Source organism: Ursus arctos, unplaced genomic scaffold (genome assembly GCF_023065955.2).
Source record: "Ursus arctos isolate Adak ecotype North America unplaced genomic scaffold, UrsArc2.0 scaffold_12, whole genome shotgun sequence".
Classification (NCBI taxonomy): domain Eukaryota; kingdom Metazoa; phylum Chordata; class Mammalia; order Carnivora; family Ursidae; genus Ursus; species Ursus arctos.
In genome coordinates, this window is record NW_026622786.1 from 69,807,905 (window position 1) to 69,827,647 (window position 19,743).

At 38.5% G+C, this 19,743-nt stretch overlaps 1 protein-coding gene across 1 annotated transcript in view; it reads left to right on the top strand.

Annotated features, from left to right (window-relative positions):
* Nucleotides 1-1,907: 1,907 nt before the first annotated feature.
* The window catches only part of ZSWIM5 (zinc finger SWIM-type containing 5), a 198,586-nt gene continuing 180,750 nt past the window's right edge, over nucleotides 1,908-19,743 (top strand). Inside the window, exon 1 of the mRNA XM_026498229.4 lies at nucleotides 1,908-2,576. Coding sequence (XP_026354014.2) covers nucleotides 1,982-2,576 — 595 coding nt within the window. The 5' untranslated portion in view covers nucleotides 1,908-1,981. The remainder of the gene's footprint in view (nucleotides 2,577-19,743) is intronic.

Sequence of the window (19,743 nt, forward strand, 5' to 3'; positions counted from 1 at the left end):
GCTCAGCAGAGCCCCATGTGGGGCAGGGCTCCGCAGGGCTTGATCTCACTACCCTGAGATCACGACCTGAGCCGAAACCAAGAGTCAGACACTTAACCAACTGCACCACCCAGGCGTGCATCAAACTTAAATTTTAATAAATATGTTTAAGTAACTTTTCTTCCTATGTCCCAACTTCTATTAACCATATTTACCAGCAGTTGATTAAATCAGAGTAACATATTCATTGATTCAAAAAGCAAGTACCTTTTGTAAAGCATCATGGCAAGTGAGAGAGATAGGCCCTTCCTTACATAGAAGTGGTTTCTGCTGTTACATGTCTCATACTTGTAGGCTAGTCAGGGAGAAAGGCATTAAAGAAATACACACACACCCATAAAAAAAACCTATAAGTTCTAGGAAGGAAAAGAGCAAGTGCCTTGGAAGTCTATACTTGTGGTACCAGATTTAAGGAGTAGAGATTATGCTCTTTCACAACAACCAAATCAGATATCTATAGATATAAATCCATTTTCAGATATAAACAGATATTGAGTACTACATAAATAAACACTCAATTTGAAATATTTTTAATTCTTACAACAGTTACATGGGCATTATTACTAGCTTCTTTTTACAAATCATTTAAGTGAGTCAATGACTAGCACGGTACAAGTAGGAAGTGTGATTGACAACCAATTCTGCCTCTATAGCCTGTGCTCTTTAATTCTGAGGTTATAGCAAAACCAAACTACTTTGGCTCGCTTGTCTCCAATCATTCACTCTCTTCTTATTCTTACTTTATACCCTAGAACTCGCTCATTTTAAAGGGAGACTGCAATTAAAGGAACTCATGATATAGTTCTTGGAACATTTTAAAGTTGTGGAGATTGGTCTGTCAGCAAATCTGAATGAGTTTTTCTTGACTAAGCAACAGACTGCCGCTTACAACTCAGCGTTGTTTATGGAGGAGTTAGCGGTGAAGTTGCCATTCTCGAGCACTCACTTGAGGATAAATTACAGTGAAGAAAATAGAAATGATCCCGGCTCTCATGGAGTTTACACTCAGTTGGGCAGTCAGACATTACACAAATATATAAAAATATGTGTGCAATTTGTTATAAGTAATACAAAGGTGTAAAAAACTGAGCCAAGTGAGGAAAACATGAAAGACCTAATTTAGACTGGAGGCAGGGGATCAGAGAATACTACTAAAGCCACACAAAAAATTGTTTTGTTTCCTAGGATGCAACGGGAGATCTTGGCGCCCCACTGTCCAGTCACCGGCTAGTGCAACTTTGCCCGGCCCTGGAGGGGACCGCAGACTTTATTCTGCATTATTGTGGCGTGAGGTAAGTTTCCATCACTCGAACTTACCGATTTTTTCCTAGTGTCTTCCCAGCATCTTTCTGCCGGCTCCTCTGCTCGGCCGTGACCGTCTCCTGTCTCATTAATTCTACCACAGCAGCCTGATTTTGAACTTCTCTCTGCCTGTGCCCCGCAAGCCTAGAACTTCACGGAGACCGCTCCTCCGAGGGCTCGCGGCCTGGCCACTTCACTTGGCCACACAGTCCACCCCTCTTTGGCCAGGCGGCAGGTGGGTTAGAGGCGCGCTAGCCGGCAATGGTGCCCGGCGCTCCTCGCCCCTAGGTGGCCGTCGGCCCCGCGCAAGCGCTCAGCGCGCGTTCTGGACTGCCTGCGCCCGGCGCGCGCCCCCGGCCGGCGCTCGCTCCCGCGCCTTCTCCAGCCCGTGGCGGCCCGGACAGCGCGCGCCGCCTTACGCTCGTCCTCAGGCCGCCCTCGCCGGCCCTTGCGGCGCGCGCACCGGGCCGGCCCAGGCTCCCCACTCGGGCCGGCCGGCTCGCGGGTTTGCTCGCCCCGCCCCCCAGCGCCGCAGTTGGGCGCTTGCGCGGGGTGCGTGGCCGTGGCCGGGGTCTCCGCCGCAGTCGGAGTCGCCGCCGCTGCCGCCACCGCCGCCGCCTCAGTCAGTCAGTTCCCAGCAATGGCGGAAGGAGGTGAGCGAGAGGAGCTGCTCTCGCCGTCGCCGGTCTCTCCGGCTAAGCGCCTGTGCTCGTGGCCCAGCCCGCAGGCTCACCACCCTCGCGGTTCGCCCGGGGCGGCCAGCGGCGGGGTGGGGGGCGTCGGCGGCAGCTGCCTGGCCCCCGGGGCCCGCCCCCACCTGCAGCCCGAGTCCTTGCTGGACTGCGCCGCCAAGACGGTGGCGGAAAAGTGGGCGTACGAGAGGGTGGAGGAGCGCTTCGAGCGGATCCCGGAGCCCGTGCAGCGCCGCATCGTCTACTGGTCTTTCCCGCGGAATGAGCGGGAGATCTGCATGTACTCCAGTTTCCAGTACCGTGGCGGCCCCGGCGCCGGAGCGGCTGGCGGCGCCGCGGGGGCTTCTCCGGCCGAGGAGGGGCCGCCGCCGCCCCCCGGGGCCGCCGCTCCGACCGGCTCCGCCCCCGGGGCCGCCGCGGCGGGGGCGTCCCCCGGGCTGGGCACAGCGGCCGGAGCGGCGGGCGGCGGCGGCGAGGGGCTGCCATTCCGCCGGGGCATCCGTCTGCTGGACAGCGGCTCGGTGGAGAACGTGCTGCAAGTCGGTAGGTGCTAGCCCGGCTCCTCTCTGGTGCCTGGCCTTCTTTTCCGCAGGTGCCTTCTCTCTGCGGGAGCCCGTGGCCGAGATTCCGGCTTTCTGCCCAACTCTTGTTCCCCTGCCGAAGGACACACTAGTCACATAAAAAACTTTTCTCAACATCTCATTCAGGTCCACTGCTGCTCTTTCCCCCCTCTCGCCCTCTACCCCATTTCTTTTTGTTCCAAGAGCAAATAGATCTCTTTTTTACTCTTAATTGTACACCCCACATCAAAGGCAAAAGGATGGGGAGGAATGCCTTTTTGGATGAAATAATTTCGGAAATGCGTTTTTCTAATTTAAGTTTGGAGAGAAGAGAAATCTTAGTGAATTTGGAGCAAGCATCTTACAGGGAATGTTTGAGGGACAGGCTGTCAAAGGCAATCTGTAGTCTTAGCAGATTGAAGCTGGGTATAATTAACTTTAAAATAGAAAAAAACATCAACAAAATACTGTGCATTTCAAACAAGTAAAATTAGCCGCTTTAATATTTTTTTCCCCTGGACCAGTGGTACTTGGGAATCTAGGCTGCGGACTTAACAATAACCGAAGATGGAAGTGTGACAGCTCTGTTCTCCACACCCCCACCCGAGGAAAAAAAAGCCACACAATCTGGAGTGGGGGTGGGGTCTGTCTTCCTTGTCAGACTAGGGTAAATCAAAAGCTGGTCACGTTGGGTTTTTCAAATGCTTCTCATTTAACAAGTCTTCGAATTTGCTTTTGTTTTATCTTTTGGTTGGTGGGAAAGTGAAAAATGATTTCTTTTTCTTTTACTCCTCCGGATCTTCTAGTCAATTTGTTAATCTTACTAAATACACAAATACAGTAGTAGACCTGATATGTGGAATGGTTAGGGAGAAAGGGGGAAAATGACATTGTTTAACATTGAATTGCTGTGTGGAAAATTAAAATACTGATTTTTTTTTCTGTTTGGGTTATTGTAGCATTCTGGACATGCACATTATGCATTTTATTGTACAGTATATGCTCATATTTATTGAAAAAAGATTCATTTTTGAAAGGAGTTGGAGAAAGGTTGGAGAAAGGTTGTTTTTAGAATTAAACAAGCACTGAACACATACACAGGCATGCCAAACATCTAGCTCTCTTTACCCAGGTAAAACTAATATATTTGAATTTTTTTTCTTTCGAAGAGTGGTGCATTGTGGTGTTTCATATAAGTAATCTACTTCTGGTTATTGAGAATCATTGAATCTTCTGTTTCTTTTTAAAACAACAGTGTACCACAATTTCTTTTGCAAATGTGAAATGTAAATTTATCTAAATTTATCCTGTTTCAGAATACAGTGACAGTGGATTGAGAAAGTTTTATTTGGAAAAGGCTAGCTAGCCCTTTGTGCATTTATATTTTTGAAAGAATGAGTTGAATAATTCAGATAATTAAAGTGTACAGCTTGAGTACTGAAATATTGAAAACATGAAGGTGAATGTAGGCATTTCTCTATTAGTCTGTAAACTTTATTTGTAGGAGTTTAGATCAGTTAACTTTTAAGATTCTTGTTTAAAATATTTTAAATTGAAAGGTCAATTTAAGTGGTCGTTTTATAGAAGGGATGGATTTGAAAGAATTTTCAAACTTGAGGGGGCAAATGAAGGACAGGAAGAGTTTTAAAGAGGTATATATTTTGTAAGTGATTATAATGTCAAATTCAAAATGAAATCAGATTTTGTGGGTGATGCAGGTCATGTTTAAATCAGATATTTTTCTTTCATGATATGATAGTCGGCATGCTTATTGGGGTAATGAGCTCTTATATGATAGTTTGGGGTCTGGAGAAAAGACACATAAGCACATTTTCTGATTCTTACCGTGGATTTCATAGATAAAGGTAGGAGACTGAATTACTTACTTTTAGGTAATGCTACTTGAGATCCATGAGCTGTGTAATCTTTATTTTTCTTAACCTTAATTTATGCTAATGAGCGTGGAAGAGAAGGATATTCTATTCTGTAGCATTTCGAGTTCTGTATGCTGGCATGAATCACCTTTTATTATATGAAATTAAGACTCATTCCTCATCTTTTAAACTTAAAATGTGAGTACGTGACTTAATTTAGATGATAGGTTTTATAAAAGGTTTTATAGAAAGTATTTTATAAAACTATTTATAGAAGAGATGAGTGAGGAAATGATTTGTATATAGGAAGATAGTAATCATATTTTTCAGTTTGTAACTTCAAGCTCAATTTAATTACTCCGTGGTGCTAATTTTAAAAATGCTGCATATTTCCTTGATGTTGGTAAGCCATAGTTGTAACTTCAGAACTGGGAAGTTACTGAAGGCTGATGGTTTATAAAGGAAAGGAGGTTAGGGTATTTTTATAATAATATTCTTTTAAGGAAGGGATTCATAAGGAGATTTAAATGGAGAAAACAAAAAGACCTCAAAATAAAAATAAGTAAATTTTTAAAAATGAAGAAAACAGCACAACACAAAGCAAAAATTTTGAAGGAAAATAGACAATAGCAAAAAGATTTGTGCAAAGGGTAGGTATATTACGTTCAGTAACTTCTGATTACTGGAATCTGGTAATGGGAAGTCATGGACTTGTTGAAAAGCAAGTACTCTGTAGAAAACATCAGATTTTGAATCAGAACTGGAACTTTCCCAGCTTGATGTAAACAAATGGGAGAACTATAAGCTGTTATGTTCAAAGGATACATTTCTTCTACATAACAGTACTGAATCAGAAGTATTGTTCCTTTTAAAAAGGGAAAATTGTAAATTAGTCTTTTCATGGACATCTGTAAATTTAAAGCTGTGCGAAAAAGACTTAGACTCTGATCTCTTAGTATTATGAAGGTGATAGAGTTCAGATGTTTTAGATATTTGCATTTTTTTTTAGATTGGTGATTTTCTTTCTTTCTTTTTTTTTATTTTAATTTTTTTTTATTATATTATGTTAGTCACCATGTACATCCCTGGTTTCTGGTGTAAAGTTCGATGATTCATTAGTTGCGTTTAACACCCGGTGCACCATGCAATACGTGCCCTCCTTACTACCCATCACCAGTCTATCCCATTCCCCCACCCCCCTCCCCTCTGAAGCCCTCAGTTTGTTTCTCAGATATTTGCATTTTTAACCTGTTTAAGAAGTCCATGGAAATTAACCGTAGTATAAACTTTGGAAAAAAATACTTATTCAGGAGTCTGCAGATGGTATAAGAATGGGATGATTATAATTTACTAATAGTTTTAAGATGTTGACCCTTTTTTTGCAGTTCATCATATTTTAAATTAATTTATCTGTGCTTGGTAAAACTTAAGTAGGTTTGTGACTTCTCAGGGAAATCTGGATTGATTCAGGGGAAAGAAGCATTAACATGACTAAGAGAAAGTACCCAGGGGTCTTTGGATGGTCTGACAATGCTCTGTCACTGAACCGAGATTGCAGTTGTTGGATAGTCACCTTATACTAATTCCTTTTGCTGTTCAATTCCTTTGGTTCAGTACATTTTCTTATGCCTATTATATCTCAGAAATGCTGTTAAAAATAAATTCAATTGTGTTTTTTTAAACACTAACAGTTTTTCTCTCTTAAATGTAGAAATATTTATTTGGATATTTAGATTTTAAAAAATCAGGTAAGAGCATTCAGGGACCTACTATGCTGGTATATCTTAATTATATAAATTCTTATATATTGTTATACATATTTTATATATATTATATATCATATATATTCATATATCATAATTTACATATGTATCCAGAAATTTTCATAGATTATGACAGTTGACTTCAACAAAACCCCATATTTTTAGTCCGCACATTTTCTAGTGAGTATAATTTGTCCTTGGATGTTTTCAAGACGAGAGCCACAATGCTGTGTACTACCTTACATGGAAGAAGTATAATTACAAAGACAATAATGATTACAAGATCCATTTCAGGAAGTTATTCATAGCTTTGATATCAAGTAATAAGTTTATAATTATGAGTACTTGTACATTATCAATAAACTATGAAGTTTTTCTATAGTACAACTTTTGTGAACTGCATTGTGACAAGTATTACAGTTGATGCTTTTTATATATAATTTGTTTTGATCTGTGTTTTGGGGGAAACAAAAGATATCCTCACCTAAAAAGGTTTATAGTATTGTGTGTAAGTCAGAAGAGTTATAAAATCATAATAAAATTCATGTGGGGAAAAATGAATTTACATTTAAGCTGTTCCAGCACAGAAGATAGCTGCATACCTTTAAGGGAAACGTGGTAAAATTTTTTAAAGTAGAAATTTAGCAAGTTTTAAAATCACATTACTTTTTTTTTAGCAATGAGTTCTCTCCTTCCACCTGCCCCCAACACATCACACAAACATCTTAATATTTAATAAATGTTTGTTAAATAATGAAGGTTAAGAACGGACTTATCAGCGTTATAAAACTTAAAAAGAAAAGAGTGAAGCCTGAATTTTTAGTATTCATGTGGTATTAGAGGATATTTGGAAACTTCATACTTGTGCATATTAATAAACTGATAGCATTAAGTAGTATGAATGTTACATGTGTGTATCTTCTATGTTGGCCATCTGTTTTGTGTGAAGAATGGTGACTTATCATTTTCTTCAAATGAAAGCTTTAGATGAATTCTTATTGAGGTGATTTTCTCAAAGATAGAGCTTTTAGATTTTTAAAAAAATTTTTATTTAAATTCTAGTTAATTAACATACAGTGGCACTATCAATTTCAGGAGTAGAATTCAGTAATTAGAGCTTTAGACTTGAAAGATAATGAATAAACTAAAGATATTGGATTTTATTTTAGAGGTTATCTCTATTTTAGGAATTAAAAAATATATTATTCAAAGTGAGTACAAACTCTAAATTTTGAAGTGAAAGGGCTAGAAATTTATTTATGCCTATGTGAAACAATTTCATTTCTCTTGTTTCAACAATGACTATTAAAAATTAAAGCATTAACTGTCAGTGTTCTGTTATGGTGATGGTTATATGAATATATGTAAATGTGTTAAAATATATAGAACTATGCCTAAAAAGTCAAGTTTACTATAGTATACCTTAGAAAATAATTTTTAAAAAAAAATCAAGGCATTAATATGTCCGTAAGTTAATGTATGTGTAAGAGAGATACTAAAAATGCTGTATTAGTTTCCTGTGGCTGCTGTGACAAATTGCCACAAACTGGGTGGCTTAAAACAACACACATTTGTTGGCTTACAATTCTGGAGGCCAGAAGTCTGAAATCAAGATATGGCAGGGCCACGCTCCCTCAGAAACCTATAGGGGAATCCTTCCTTGCTTTTTCTAGCTTCTGGGGGTTTGCTGGCATTCCTTGGCACAGAACTCTAATCTCTGTGTTTGTTGTCACATGGCATTCTTCCTATGTGTCTCTGTCTTCACATGGCCATTTTATAAGGATAACAGTCATATTGGATTAGGGGCCTACCATACTCCAGTATGACCTCATTTTAACTAATTACATGTGCAGTGACCCTATTTCCAACTAAGGTCACATTCTGAGGTACTGAGGGTTAGGCACTGCAACATACCATTTTTAGAAGGACACAATTCAACTCATAACAGCTTCTCATACTTATTTCTTGTTGTGTAACAGAGTTTCATGTGAATCTTAAACTTTTCTGCATTGGCTATGTCTTAAATTAGAAATCACCACATTCATTTTATTAGGTAAGGATTATTTCAATTTAATTGATTCAATTTGCATGATTGATATTATTTAGTATTTTTAGTACATGTGGAACTTTTTTGGTGAGTAGGTGGTTATTTAAAGGTTAAACCTGTCATTTTTTATAAAAAATGATGGCTGTGCAGTACAGCACTCAGGATATACATGCATGGATGAACAGATTACTGTGGGATTTTTTAATGCATACCCTTAATAACTTGCCTTTGGAAATAGGTAACCCTGAAAGCATATGAACCTGTCTTAACCTGTTTCCAGACCCCAAGTTATATGGTTTAGAATTAGTGTTTGATATTGGAAATAGACTACAATCCATTCCAGATCACTTTTTTTTTAGGATTTTATTTATTCACTTGTCAGAGAGAGAGAGCACAAGCAGGGGTAGAGGCAGGCAGAGGGAGAAGCAGGTTCCCCACTGAGCAAAGAGCCCAATGCGGGACTCGATCTCAGAACCCTGGGATCATGACCTGAGCCGAAGGCAGACACTTAACTGACTGAGCCACCCAGGCGTCTGTTTCCATTCCAGATCACTTTTATGTGAATTTTCCACCTTGTAGTTTATTTATAGGCTTCTTTCCTGATACAGGCAGCATGCTCCTTGGCCACTTTTAGCATATCATTGAACTAGTATGCCAGTGAAATCACACTCATTTTAATACTAGCTTTAACATTATATTATCATATGCTAAATTACTCTGATACTTTTTCATGTCATATGTAGCCAACTGATTAATTTTAGGTTTTCAGTATTGAAAAAAATTGTTTCCCCCTTAGAATGTATAATGTGATATGCTATAAATTGGTGTTCAGTAAATGTTTATTGAATAAATGAGTAAATTGTTATATAAATCTTTTATATTTATGTAGTATAGACATATCCCTTCATTGATTTATATGTAATGGGAGCCAAGGAGATATACTGGCAATTTGTAATTTCTGGATGTTTCTGATTTTTAAAATATTACATAGATTAAAAAAACACCCTGGAAACATATTAACTAGTTCTTGATTCATTCATTGAATTTTTTTTTAAAGATTTTATTTATTTTAGAGAGAGTGCATGTGTAAGAATGGCGGGAGGGACAGAGGGAGAGGGAGAGAGAGAATCCCAAGCAGACTCTGCATTGAGGGTGGATTCTGATGTGGGGCTCGATCCCACAACCCCAAGATCATGACCTGAGCCAAATAAGAGTCCCACACTTAATTGACTGAGCCACCCAGGTGCCCCTCATTCATTGAATATTTAGTCACTTGTTTTGTGTAAGGCTCAATAAATAACTGTTCACCTGTTTTTAGTGGACCTCATTCCAAAATATTGTGTATTTTCCTACCTTAGAGCATAAATCCAAGTTGGACACTAAAGCCTAAGTGTCTAAGTATTACAGTTGTTGCCATTTTATGTAGGTAGGGGGTTATAAACTGAGTGGGTACTTGACTCTAAGAGTTTCTCTGAAACCAATTTTTGAAGTTTTATGTGTATCTTTTTTGGTCATTTGTTTGTTTCCCGTTATAATGGAGTGATGAATGTGGTATGCAAGGCGATATAACATTGTTACCTTCTTTGAAAGTAGACTATTGAATCAAAAGATGAAATACCGTTAATCCTAGTGCTTTTCTTGCTATTAAGAACAGTTGTTTGTATACTTATTATCATTTAGTCTTTAGGGAAATGCAAATTATAACCTAAGGAGATACTACTACTAGTACTACTACTACTACTACTACTACTACTACACACACACACACACACACACACACACACACACAGTAGTATGGCTAAAAATAAAAGGCTGCCAGTATCAGTGCTAGCAAGGATGTGGAACAACTAAGAACTGTTGCAAAATAAGGGATGCAAAATGATACACTCACTTTGAAAAACAGTTTCTTATAAAGTTAATCATACACTTAATCATAAGATTCAGCAACCCTATTCCTAGATATTTACTTAGAGAAATGAAAACATCTGTTCATAAAAAGACTTGTACTTAAATATTCAGAGCAGCTTTATTCAGAATAGCCCTAAAATAGAAACATCCCAAGTGCCTATCAGATGGGTAATAGATAAATCGTATATCCATACAGTGGAATACTATTCAGCAATAAAAAAGAACAGACTATTGATAGCCTGGAAGCATGGATGAATCTAAAAAGCATTCTGTTAGGGGCACCTCTGTGGCTGTCAGTTAAGCATCTGTCTGCCTTCGGCTTAGTTCTTGGTCCTGGAGTCCTGGAATTTAGCCCCACGTTGGGCTTCCTGCTCTCGAGGAGCCTGCTTCTCCCTCTCCTCTCAGCTCAGTGCTCTCCCTCTCTCTCTTTCTCAAATAAATAAATAAAATCTTTAAAAAATAAAAAAATAGAAAGCATTTTGCTAAATAAAAGAAGCTAGATCAAAAAGAGTATATACAGCACAGTTTCACGTATATGAAATTTTATAAAGCCCAGAGCTATAGTGACAGGAAGAAAGTCAGTAGTTGCTAGGGTGCGGGGTAATAGGGTATGAGAGAACCTTTTTGGGTGATGGAAATGTTCTATATCACGGTCATGGTAGTGGTTACATGACTGTACTTAACTTGTCAGAACTTACTGAATTTCATATACTTAAAATTGGTAAATTTTATCGAATATAAATTATACTTCAAAAATTTGATTTTAAAGGAAAGAATAGTGGGTTTCAACCTCGGTTTCACATTAAAATCACCTGGGCAGACAGTGTCCATCCAGAACTCACTCCAAATTACTTGAAAATGAGGACTCAACTTCAGAATTTTTAAAAAGTTCCTAGATAGTTTTATGTACAGCCAAGGTTAAAACACTGCTATGAAAAATGATATTGGTGTTATCAGTGTTTTAAAACTTACTGCAGGCAATCAAAACATTATGTAATATTTATTACACAAATGCTACAGACCACATCATTTTTCGTTTCTACTTCAATCCATTTTGTTTTACCAATCTTTAGGTTTATTAATGGATTTTAAGGAAAATTATTCTCTTACCACTTAAAGACTGTGTGCCTGTGTTTTGGAAAGGTCTTATGCAAAAGTGTATAAATTCTTTGTCATTATCACCATCAAAAGACGCTTGTCTAAATGTAATGCCAACGTATGATTTTCTTCATGTTTGTTCACTTATTCATTTGTGAAACTTATATAACATTTTGTAATGTTCTGTGCCATATAGAACATAATTTCTATATTTAAGGAGTACATAGTTTAGTGTAGGATACACATGTAAAATGACATTTAACACAATGTTTCATAATAATAGAGGTAGTTACTATGGAGGCAAAGAGTAGGAAGTGATTAACTGAAGAAATGGGGACAGCTGAATGTATTGCTCTATTTTGATATAATTCCAATTATAAGAAACATTGAAATTATGTCTAAGATTACAATAAAGTTTGAAAGCACCATTTATTGCTTATAAGTTAGATTAACCCTTCATGAAATTTCTTCTGTATTGACATTTCTATGCCCTGTAATACTCTAGTCCATGATGATTCAAAGGAGTAACATTGGCAGGCAGGAAGATGACAGAAATATTACCAGCTGTTAATCCTTTTTACTCAGAATAAATTTTACAGATTTCTGTCTTTAGAATGCCTTTGTTCTCTTCATATAATCCCCCTTTTTCCTTTGTTTTTTTAAAAAGTATTGCTTCCTTTAGGTATAGATATATGATAGAACCATTCAGCAAAATGGATTTTGGTCTATCTGTTATCGGTGGTCTGTAAGCAACAGGGAAATGTATTATGTCTTTGAAAGCCTTGGAGATAATTATGTTTTTTTTTTCTCTATTCATTCATGGTTTTATTGAATGGAAGCCCGCAGCATTAATACATTCAGGAAAAGCCAGACTGTCAACACCTGATAAACTGACATGACTGGCAAGCATCACGTACACATGTTGATGTTAGCAATATAAAATTCTTTCTCACGTTATGGTTCCCTATTGCAAAAAAATAATCTTGCTAATTTTTTTCTCTCACTCAATATTATGTTATTATATTCTTTGCTACCATATGTATTTGCAAATATCTACCATATATATCTTTTGATATATTATCTAATATGATGTAGGATATATATTATACAATATGATAATATTACATATTATCACATATATGCAGGGACTATGCAGCAGGTAGTCTCAGAATTCTGGCTCCTTGCTATGTCTGTTTCATTAGCTGTGGATGGGCAGAATGACGATACCAACCATTGTTTCAAGGATAAATTATCTTTTTTTTTTAAAGAGAGAGAGCACCATGGGCGTACCCTTGAGCAAGGGAGAGGGAGGGAGAGAGAGAATCTTAAGCAGGCTCCATGCCCAGGGCTGAGCCTGAGGTGGGGCTTTATCGCACAACCCTGAAATCATGACCTGAGCCGAAATCAAGAGTCGGACACTTAACCGACTGAGTTACCCAGGTGCCCTTCAGGATAAATTAATTACTAGGTAAAATATTTAGAACAGGGCCTAGCAATTATTAGGTGCTATGTAAATATTTGTTGTTATTAATATAATTACTGAAAGTATTCTGTATTTGTTACCTTTCCTTCTTCAACATTCTTCCCACCTCTGAAGTCTTTTCAGTCTGACTTGTGCTTTCCTTCACTATATTAAAATTGATCTCTTAAAGGTCACCAGTGACCTCATGACTGCCAAACACAGTAGCCTTTTCTGGTCTTCATCCTTCACGACCTCTGATAGAATTTTCTGTAGTCTACTGCATCTTCCTCTTGAAATACTTCTTAGATTTTAGTTTTATTTCACCATTCTGGCTTTCTTTCTGCCTTCCTTCTTTTTTCTCTTATCCCACAAAAATAGGATGTCCCTTTTTGCCCCAAACTTTTTTTTTAAGATTTTATTTATTTATTTGAGAGAGAACCCCCCCCCCCCCCCCCCCTGCTGAGCAAGGAGCCCAGTGCAGGGTTCAATCCCAGGACCCTGGGATCATGACCTGAGCCAAAAGCAGACACCTAACCGACTGAGCCACCCACGCGCCCTGCCCCAAACTTTCTAATTCAGCAATCTTATTTATTTCTATAGCTTTAATTACTGTTTTATGAACACAAGATAGCATCATATAATGTAGTGGTTTAAATTCTCTTTAAAGCAGTTCTACTCATTTTCAAATTAAATCTTAGATGGTATTTCAGTTTTTGCAGCAGAAAATTTGAGCTGTGTGGAGGATTGGGGAGGGGCCCACAACTTAATCAGCTTGGCCAGCTTCCTTTTGCCTCCATGAAGCACTTCCAAATAATAATGTTGGTATTTGAAGTCAGGAGATCTGCCTTAGATTTCTCATCTGTAAAAGTGTCAGGATTTTTGTGAGATTTTAAACGAATATATGTGGAAGCACTTTATAAATGTCATTGTGCAAATAATATAACTTTTAAATCTATGTTGTTGTTTCTCCCTCTGGAATTCAAGATCAGCATGTATATTTGCCTGTTAGATATTTCTAAATGATTATTCTACTGCCACTGAAAATCAGCATGTCTGGTAAAGGATTAATGTCCAGAATATATTAAGAACTCCTACAATTCAACAACGAAAACAAACAGCCTGATTAAAAAATGGGCAAAGGAGTTGAATAAATACTTCTCCAAAGAAGGTAAGCAAATGGTCCATAAGCACATGAGAAGATGCTTAACATCGCTAATCTTTAGTGGAATGCAGACGAGAACCACAAGGGACATCCCTTCATACCCATTAGGGTGGTACATATAAAAGAAAACAAAACACAGAAAATAACAAGTGTTAGTGAGAATATGGAGAAATGGAACCCTTGTGCATCACTAGTAGGAGTATAAAGTAGTGCAGATGCTGTGGACTGTTTCTCAAAAAATTAAACGTAAAATTACCATATAATCCAGCAATTCCACTTTTGACTATATACCAAAAGAATCGAATACAGGAACTTGAATAGATGTTTGTACACTTTTGTTCAACAGCAGCATTAGTCTCACTAGCCAAAGGTGGAAGTAACCCAAGTGTCCCATCGACAGATTAATGGATAAACAAAATGTGGTGTAGACATAGGATGGAATATTATTTAGCCTTAAAAAAGGAAGAAAATCCTGATACATACTACAACATGGATGAACCTTGAAGACATTATGCTGCTTTTCAGATGTATAACCTTGGATGACAAGTTGCTTAACCTTTTTGTGCTTCAGTTTCTTCATCCAAAAAATGGAGACACAATACTGTCTCAGAAAATTTATATTACAGTTAAATGTGTTAATGTATTCAAAGTCAACCTGGAATTTCTTACACATTTTAGGGGTATTTTGAATCTTAGTTCTCTTTCTTTTCTCCTTCCTTGCCTCTTAAAATAGTCTGTACCTCTATTTTTTTTTTTAAAGATTTATTTGAGAGCGAGCACGAGCAGGGGTGAGGGACAGAGGGAGAGGGAGAAGCAGACTCTGTACCTCTATTCTAAAAAGTGCCATTTCCTTATCTACTTAGTTAAAAGTGAACTTTCTTTCCACTTTAGTCCTACGCATTGATCAGCAATTGAGTACCTATTATGTTCTTGGCTCTGGTCTAGCCATTGAAGACATGGCAGTGAATAAAACAAAGGTCCTGCTTTCATGGAGCATACATGTTAGTGAGGGGACAGACCACACTTTGCATTTTCAGTCTGTGTTTTAATTGTTGCAGGTATTATCTTCCCTTCCTGCAGGTACTTCCAGGGCAAGGACTGTATCCTGCAATAAATTCAGCATCTAGCACCACACCTAGTTAGTTTCATACTTTTAAGTATGAAAGGTTTTTGTGGAAATGAATTGTGAACATTATCTTGTTCATTTCTGTGACTTCCTTTTTTTTTTTTTTAAAGATTTTATCTATCTATCTATCTATCTATCTATTTATTTATTGAGAGACAGAGCGCGTGCACACACATTAGTCAGGGGAGGGGTAGTGGGAGAAGGAGAGGGAGAATCTCAAGCAGACTCCACACTGAGTGCGGAGCCCGTTGTGGGGCTCAGTCTCACAACCCTGAGATCATGACCTGAGTCAAATCAAGAGTGGGTTGCTTAGCTGACTGAGCCACCCAGGCACCCCCTGTGACTTTCATAATAGTGATTTCCAGCACTGGCTGGTTTACACTTTACTCAGGTCACTTGAGGAGCTTTGGAAAAATATAGATTCTGTGCTTCGACCCTTGGAAATTCTAGTTAACTAAGATTGGAATGGGATTTAGGAATCTCTATTTTAATGAACTGTCCAGTTTTAAATGTTTGGGAACCATTGCTCCATAGCATTTAGTACAGTGATTTACATAGAATGTGCTTAGTAGTGTTGGTTGAATTGATTTATTGACTGACTTATACAATAGGTTGTTCCAAATCAGATTTGGAACTTGTGGGTCAAATCGAATTAAATGGATAGACTGGATTCAGGAAAGAGTTACATGAAAAGTTGTTAACTCCACAGTACTACCATTTGCTGATGTTAGGAAAATCACCAGTATCTATCATTTGTTGTTTTATTTTTTAAAATTATTTTTTATTTTTTAAAAAGATGTATTCATTTATTTGAGAGAGTGGGGGAGGAGCAAAGGGAGAGGGAGAGAGAGAATCTCCCCTCTGTGTGCGGAGCCCAATGCAGGGCTAGATCCCATGACTCCGAGAACATGACCTGGGTCAAAATCAACAGGACGCCTAAAAGATTGAACCACCCAGGTACCCCCTTTGTTGTTTTTAAACGCTAGTTCTTAGCATATTTACCCAAAATAATTCTCTACATTTTAATAAGTACATAAGTTTTTGAAAAAGCATTGAAAAATTTAAAAGTATTTGAACAGAACTGATAAGTAATCTCTGTGAAGAGGAAGGGGAATGAGTGGTGACCAAGAGGAAAATTCGTTTAATCCGTATTGCTTGAATCATTTTATGATGACAACCTATTTATGTATTTCTTGTATAATAATATAATTAAAATAAGTAATAGATAATATGATTTTTTCAGTTGCATTTTTTTTGTTAAGCATTTTTAGGCTTTAAGTTAACATGATTTAGAGAAATGTCATCTTACTTTTATAAACCTGATTAGGTCAGGGGTTCTTAACCTGGCATCTATAAATAGCTTTTAGGGATCCATGAATTCCTGAAATTATTTTCAGATTTTACAAATGGATATGGAAATTTTTCTTTTCTTTTCTTTCCTTTCCTTTCTTTTCTTTCTTTTTCTTTTCTTTTCTTTTTTTTAAAGATTTAGTTATTTGGGACACCTGGGTGGCTCAGTCAGTTAAATGTCTGCCTTCGGCTCAGGTCATGATTCCGCATCCTGGGATTGAGTACCACATTGGGCTCCTTGCTCAGAGGGGAGCCTGCTTTTCCCTCTGCCTGCCACTCCCCCTGCTTGTGCCCCACCCCCTGTCTCTCTGACAAATAAATAAATCTTAAAAAAGAAAGATTATTTATTTTAGAGAGAGTGTGGGGGTGGAGGGGCAGATGGAGAGTGAGAGAGAGAGAATATCAAGCAGACTCCCCACTGAGCACGAGCCCAAAGTGGGGCTTGATCCCACGACCCTGAGATCATGACCTGAGCCAAAATCAAGAGTTGGATGCTTAGCCGACTGAGCCACCCAGGCACCCCATATATGGACATTTTTCAAAGAAGACAGTTCATAACTTTCATTGGATACTCAAAGGGATCCATGGCTCAAGTAAGTTCAGGAGCCACTAATTATTTATGTAGAAGAATCTGCTCTATTTGATAAAAATTCTGCAATTCTTCTGTTGCTTTTGAGCCCTGATATATAATATGGGTGAATGTGATTCAGTATCTTCTTTTATTCTACCCATTTTCAGATTATGAATGGAATACTTTATTTTTAAAAAAAAATAACACAGCTCTGCTATTGCTACTTCTACTAGTTAAATATTTCAGTTTTGGCATCTCTGACATATTCATCTTTTTCTGCTACTTACTAAATGCTGCTGTGTAAGTCGTTTGTTTGTTTCAGTAGAATGATGGCTTGACATCATTGTGCCACAGACAGCTGAAGTTTAATGATTTGCACTAGCTGAAATAAAGTAACAGCCTATGAGGTTACTGAACAGAGTGGGCCATAGCTACTTCTTTATTGAATCTTTCTATGGAATTTGGTTTTTTAGATTGTGTTTCCTGGGAAGCAGACTCTGAGATGGAGATTGGCTTGCAGAAGGTTTATTGAGGAACAACACTTGTAATGGAGTAAGGGATGCAAGATTTGGAGGGCAGAGAGATTGAACTGATGGAGTTGCCTCAGAGACTTTAGTCAATCCTTTTGGGAACGCTGGAGCTAGTATGATATTTAAGTGTTATTTGGAATTAGATGTGGGTTGACCTGAAGGGAGAAGGCATAGTCTTGGGTGGGGCAGTTTCTGTGGTAGAGTTGGAGATGAAACTATGTAGTTTCCCTTTCCAGCTTTATAGGAAGTGCTTTCAGCTGGTGGTTTCCAGCTGTCACCTGGTTCAGGTCTGTCTCAGTTACAGAGAGCTGCTTTACCTAAGATCACAATTTTCTAGGGGCAGCTTCCAAATGGCTGAACAAGGTTGGGTTAAAAGATCCTAACATGGGGCTCCTTGACAGGCAATACTTGCTCCGAGAGCCGTACCTGATTGTCAGGCCTGCATTGTAGTTTGACTACTTCTTCTCGGTCCTGCTTCTGTTGCCTTTCCTTCATAGGTATCGATTTCTGTTAAGTATCCTTTTTTGTGTTTTTTTAAGATTTTATTTATTAATTGACACAGAGAGAGAGACACAGAGAGGGAACATAAGCAGGGAGTGGGAGAGGGAGAAGCAGGCTTCCCACTGAGCAGGGAGCCCAATGTGGGGCTCGATCCCAGGACCCTGGGATCATGACCTGAGCCAAAGGCAGACGCTTAACCAACTGAGCCACCCAGGCGCCCCTCTGTTAAGTATCTTGCATCTTAAACTCCTTCGCCGTGCCTGCTTTCAGAGAACTTAATCCCTGATACCTTGGTCGAGGGCAGTTTGTTGAGGAGAACTTAGCTGTGAGCTGCTAGCATCCTGGAGTTGGAGGAACTCTCCAAGCAGTTAGAGGAATGAATGCCCTGGTCTTGAAGGGAATATTGGTCACTGTACTCCTTATAGTAAATTCACACCATGTCGGAACAACTTCTCGGTGTTCTGTTTGGTTTCTTTTTCTGAGGACTCACAATAGTTAGATTAGTGGACTAATTAACTACAACGTCTGCCACTACAGTTAGTCCCTAGATCACGTCTGATGCTTACTGTCTCCCTCTGATCTCCATTCTGGATTCTGGGCCAATGTCTGCACTTGTCTAGATGGCTTACCAGATGGGTAACTATCATGACTGAGGAGTCTGAGCATAGTTACCACACCCTTTTTAGGCCTTGGCCACTGTACTTGTTCATTTACTATCAGAATTGGGCAGGGAAATACCAAGAGATACCGCACTGATAACCCAGAGGCTAAATGTCATCTATTCCTTTATGTTACTTTTCTTTGTGTTGGTGACTCTGTTTTATTTCATAAACACCGTATGTTGCTAAGGTAGCACATTATGTGATTAAAATCAGGTCTGTTATTTTGGTTTTAAAGATTAAATATTACATTGAATTTGCTTTATTAATGTTTCTTTGATACATTATCAGGGTGGTAATTGCAGAGGTTTATAGATTGTCACCGCTTGTGTTGTCCCTTGAACATATTATTAATATATCATCAGGATACTTAGCAACAAAAGAACTCAGAGAACTGAAATCTTAAGTTTTTTATTTCTAGTATTTTAGCATAGTTTTATTTAGAACTTTATTTAGTAGTGAGTGGTTTTCTAGCACCTACTCCCCATTACCTATGGACGTAGAGGTTAGAATTGAAAAATTGTGAAGGAGTTGGAGTATAATTTACTGCAGTTTTATAGCCTTGTGATAAATATGCCATTTTTAGTGAAACATCAAGACAAGTTCACATTGCTAACTTGTGATAAGGAAGGCAACAAGTAAGTAACAAGTAGCATTGCTAACCTTAGTAAGGAAGCTTTGAGCCCATAGCTGCCTGATGAGGCCTTGAAGACAAGAGTGTCAGCAGTGTCCCTGAAGAGACTCAGTATTTTGGAACTGGGGGCTCTCATAGCAGGCTTTCTGTCTTTTTTTTTCTTCACACTTTTGGTAAGATATAATTCACATACCATATGACTCACCCATTTATTTTATTTTTTTTTTAAAGATTTTATTTATTTATTTGACAGAGAAATAGAGCACAAGTAGGCAGAGTGGTAGGCAGAGGGAGAGGGAGAAGCAGGCTCTCCATTGAGCAGGGAGCCTGACTCGGGGCTCTGTCCCAGGACCCTGGGATCATGACCTGAGCCAAAAGCAGACACTTAACAGACTGAGCCACCCAGGTGTACCATGACTCACCCATTTAAAGTGTAAAATTAAATTTAATAGTTTTTAGTATATT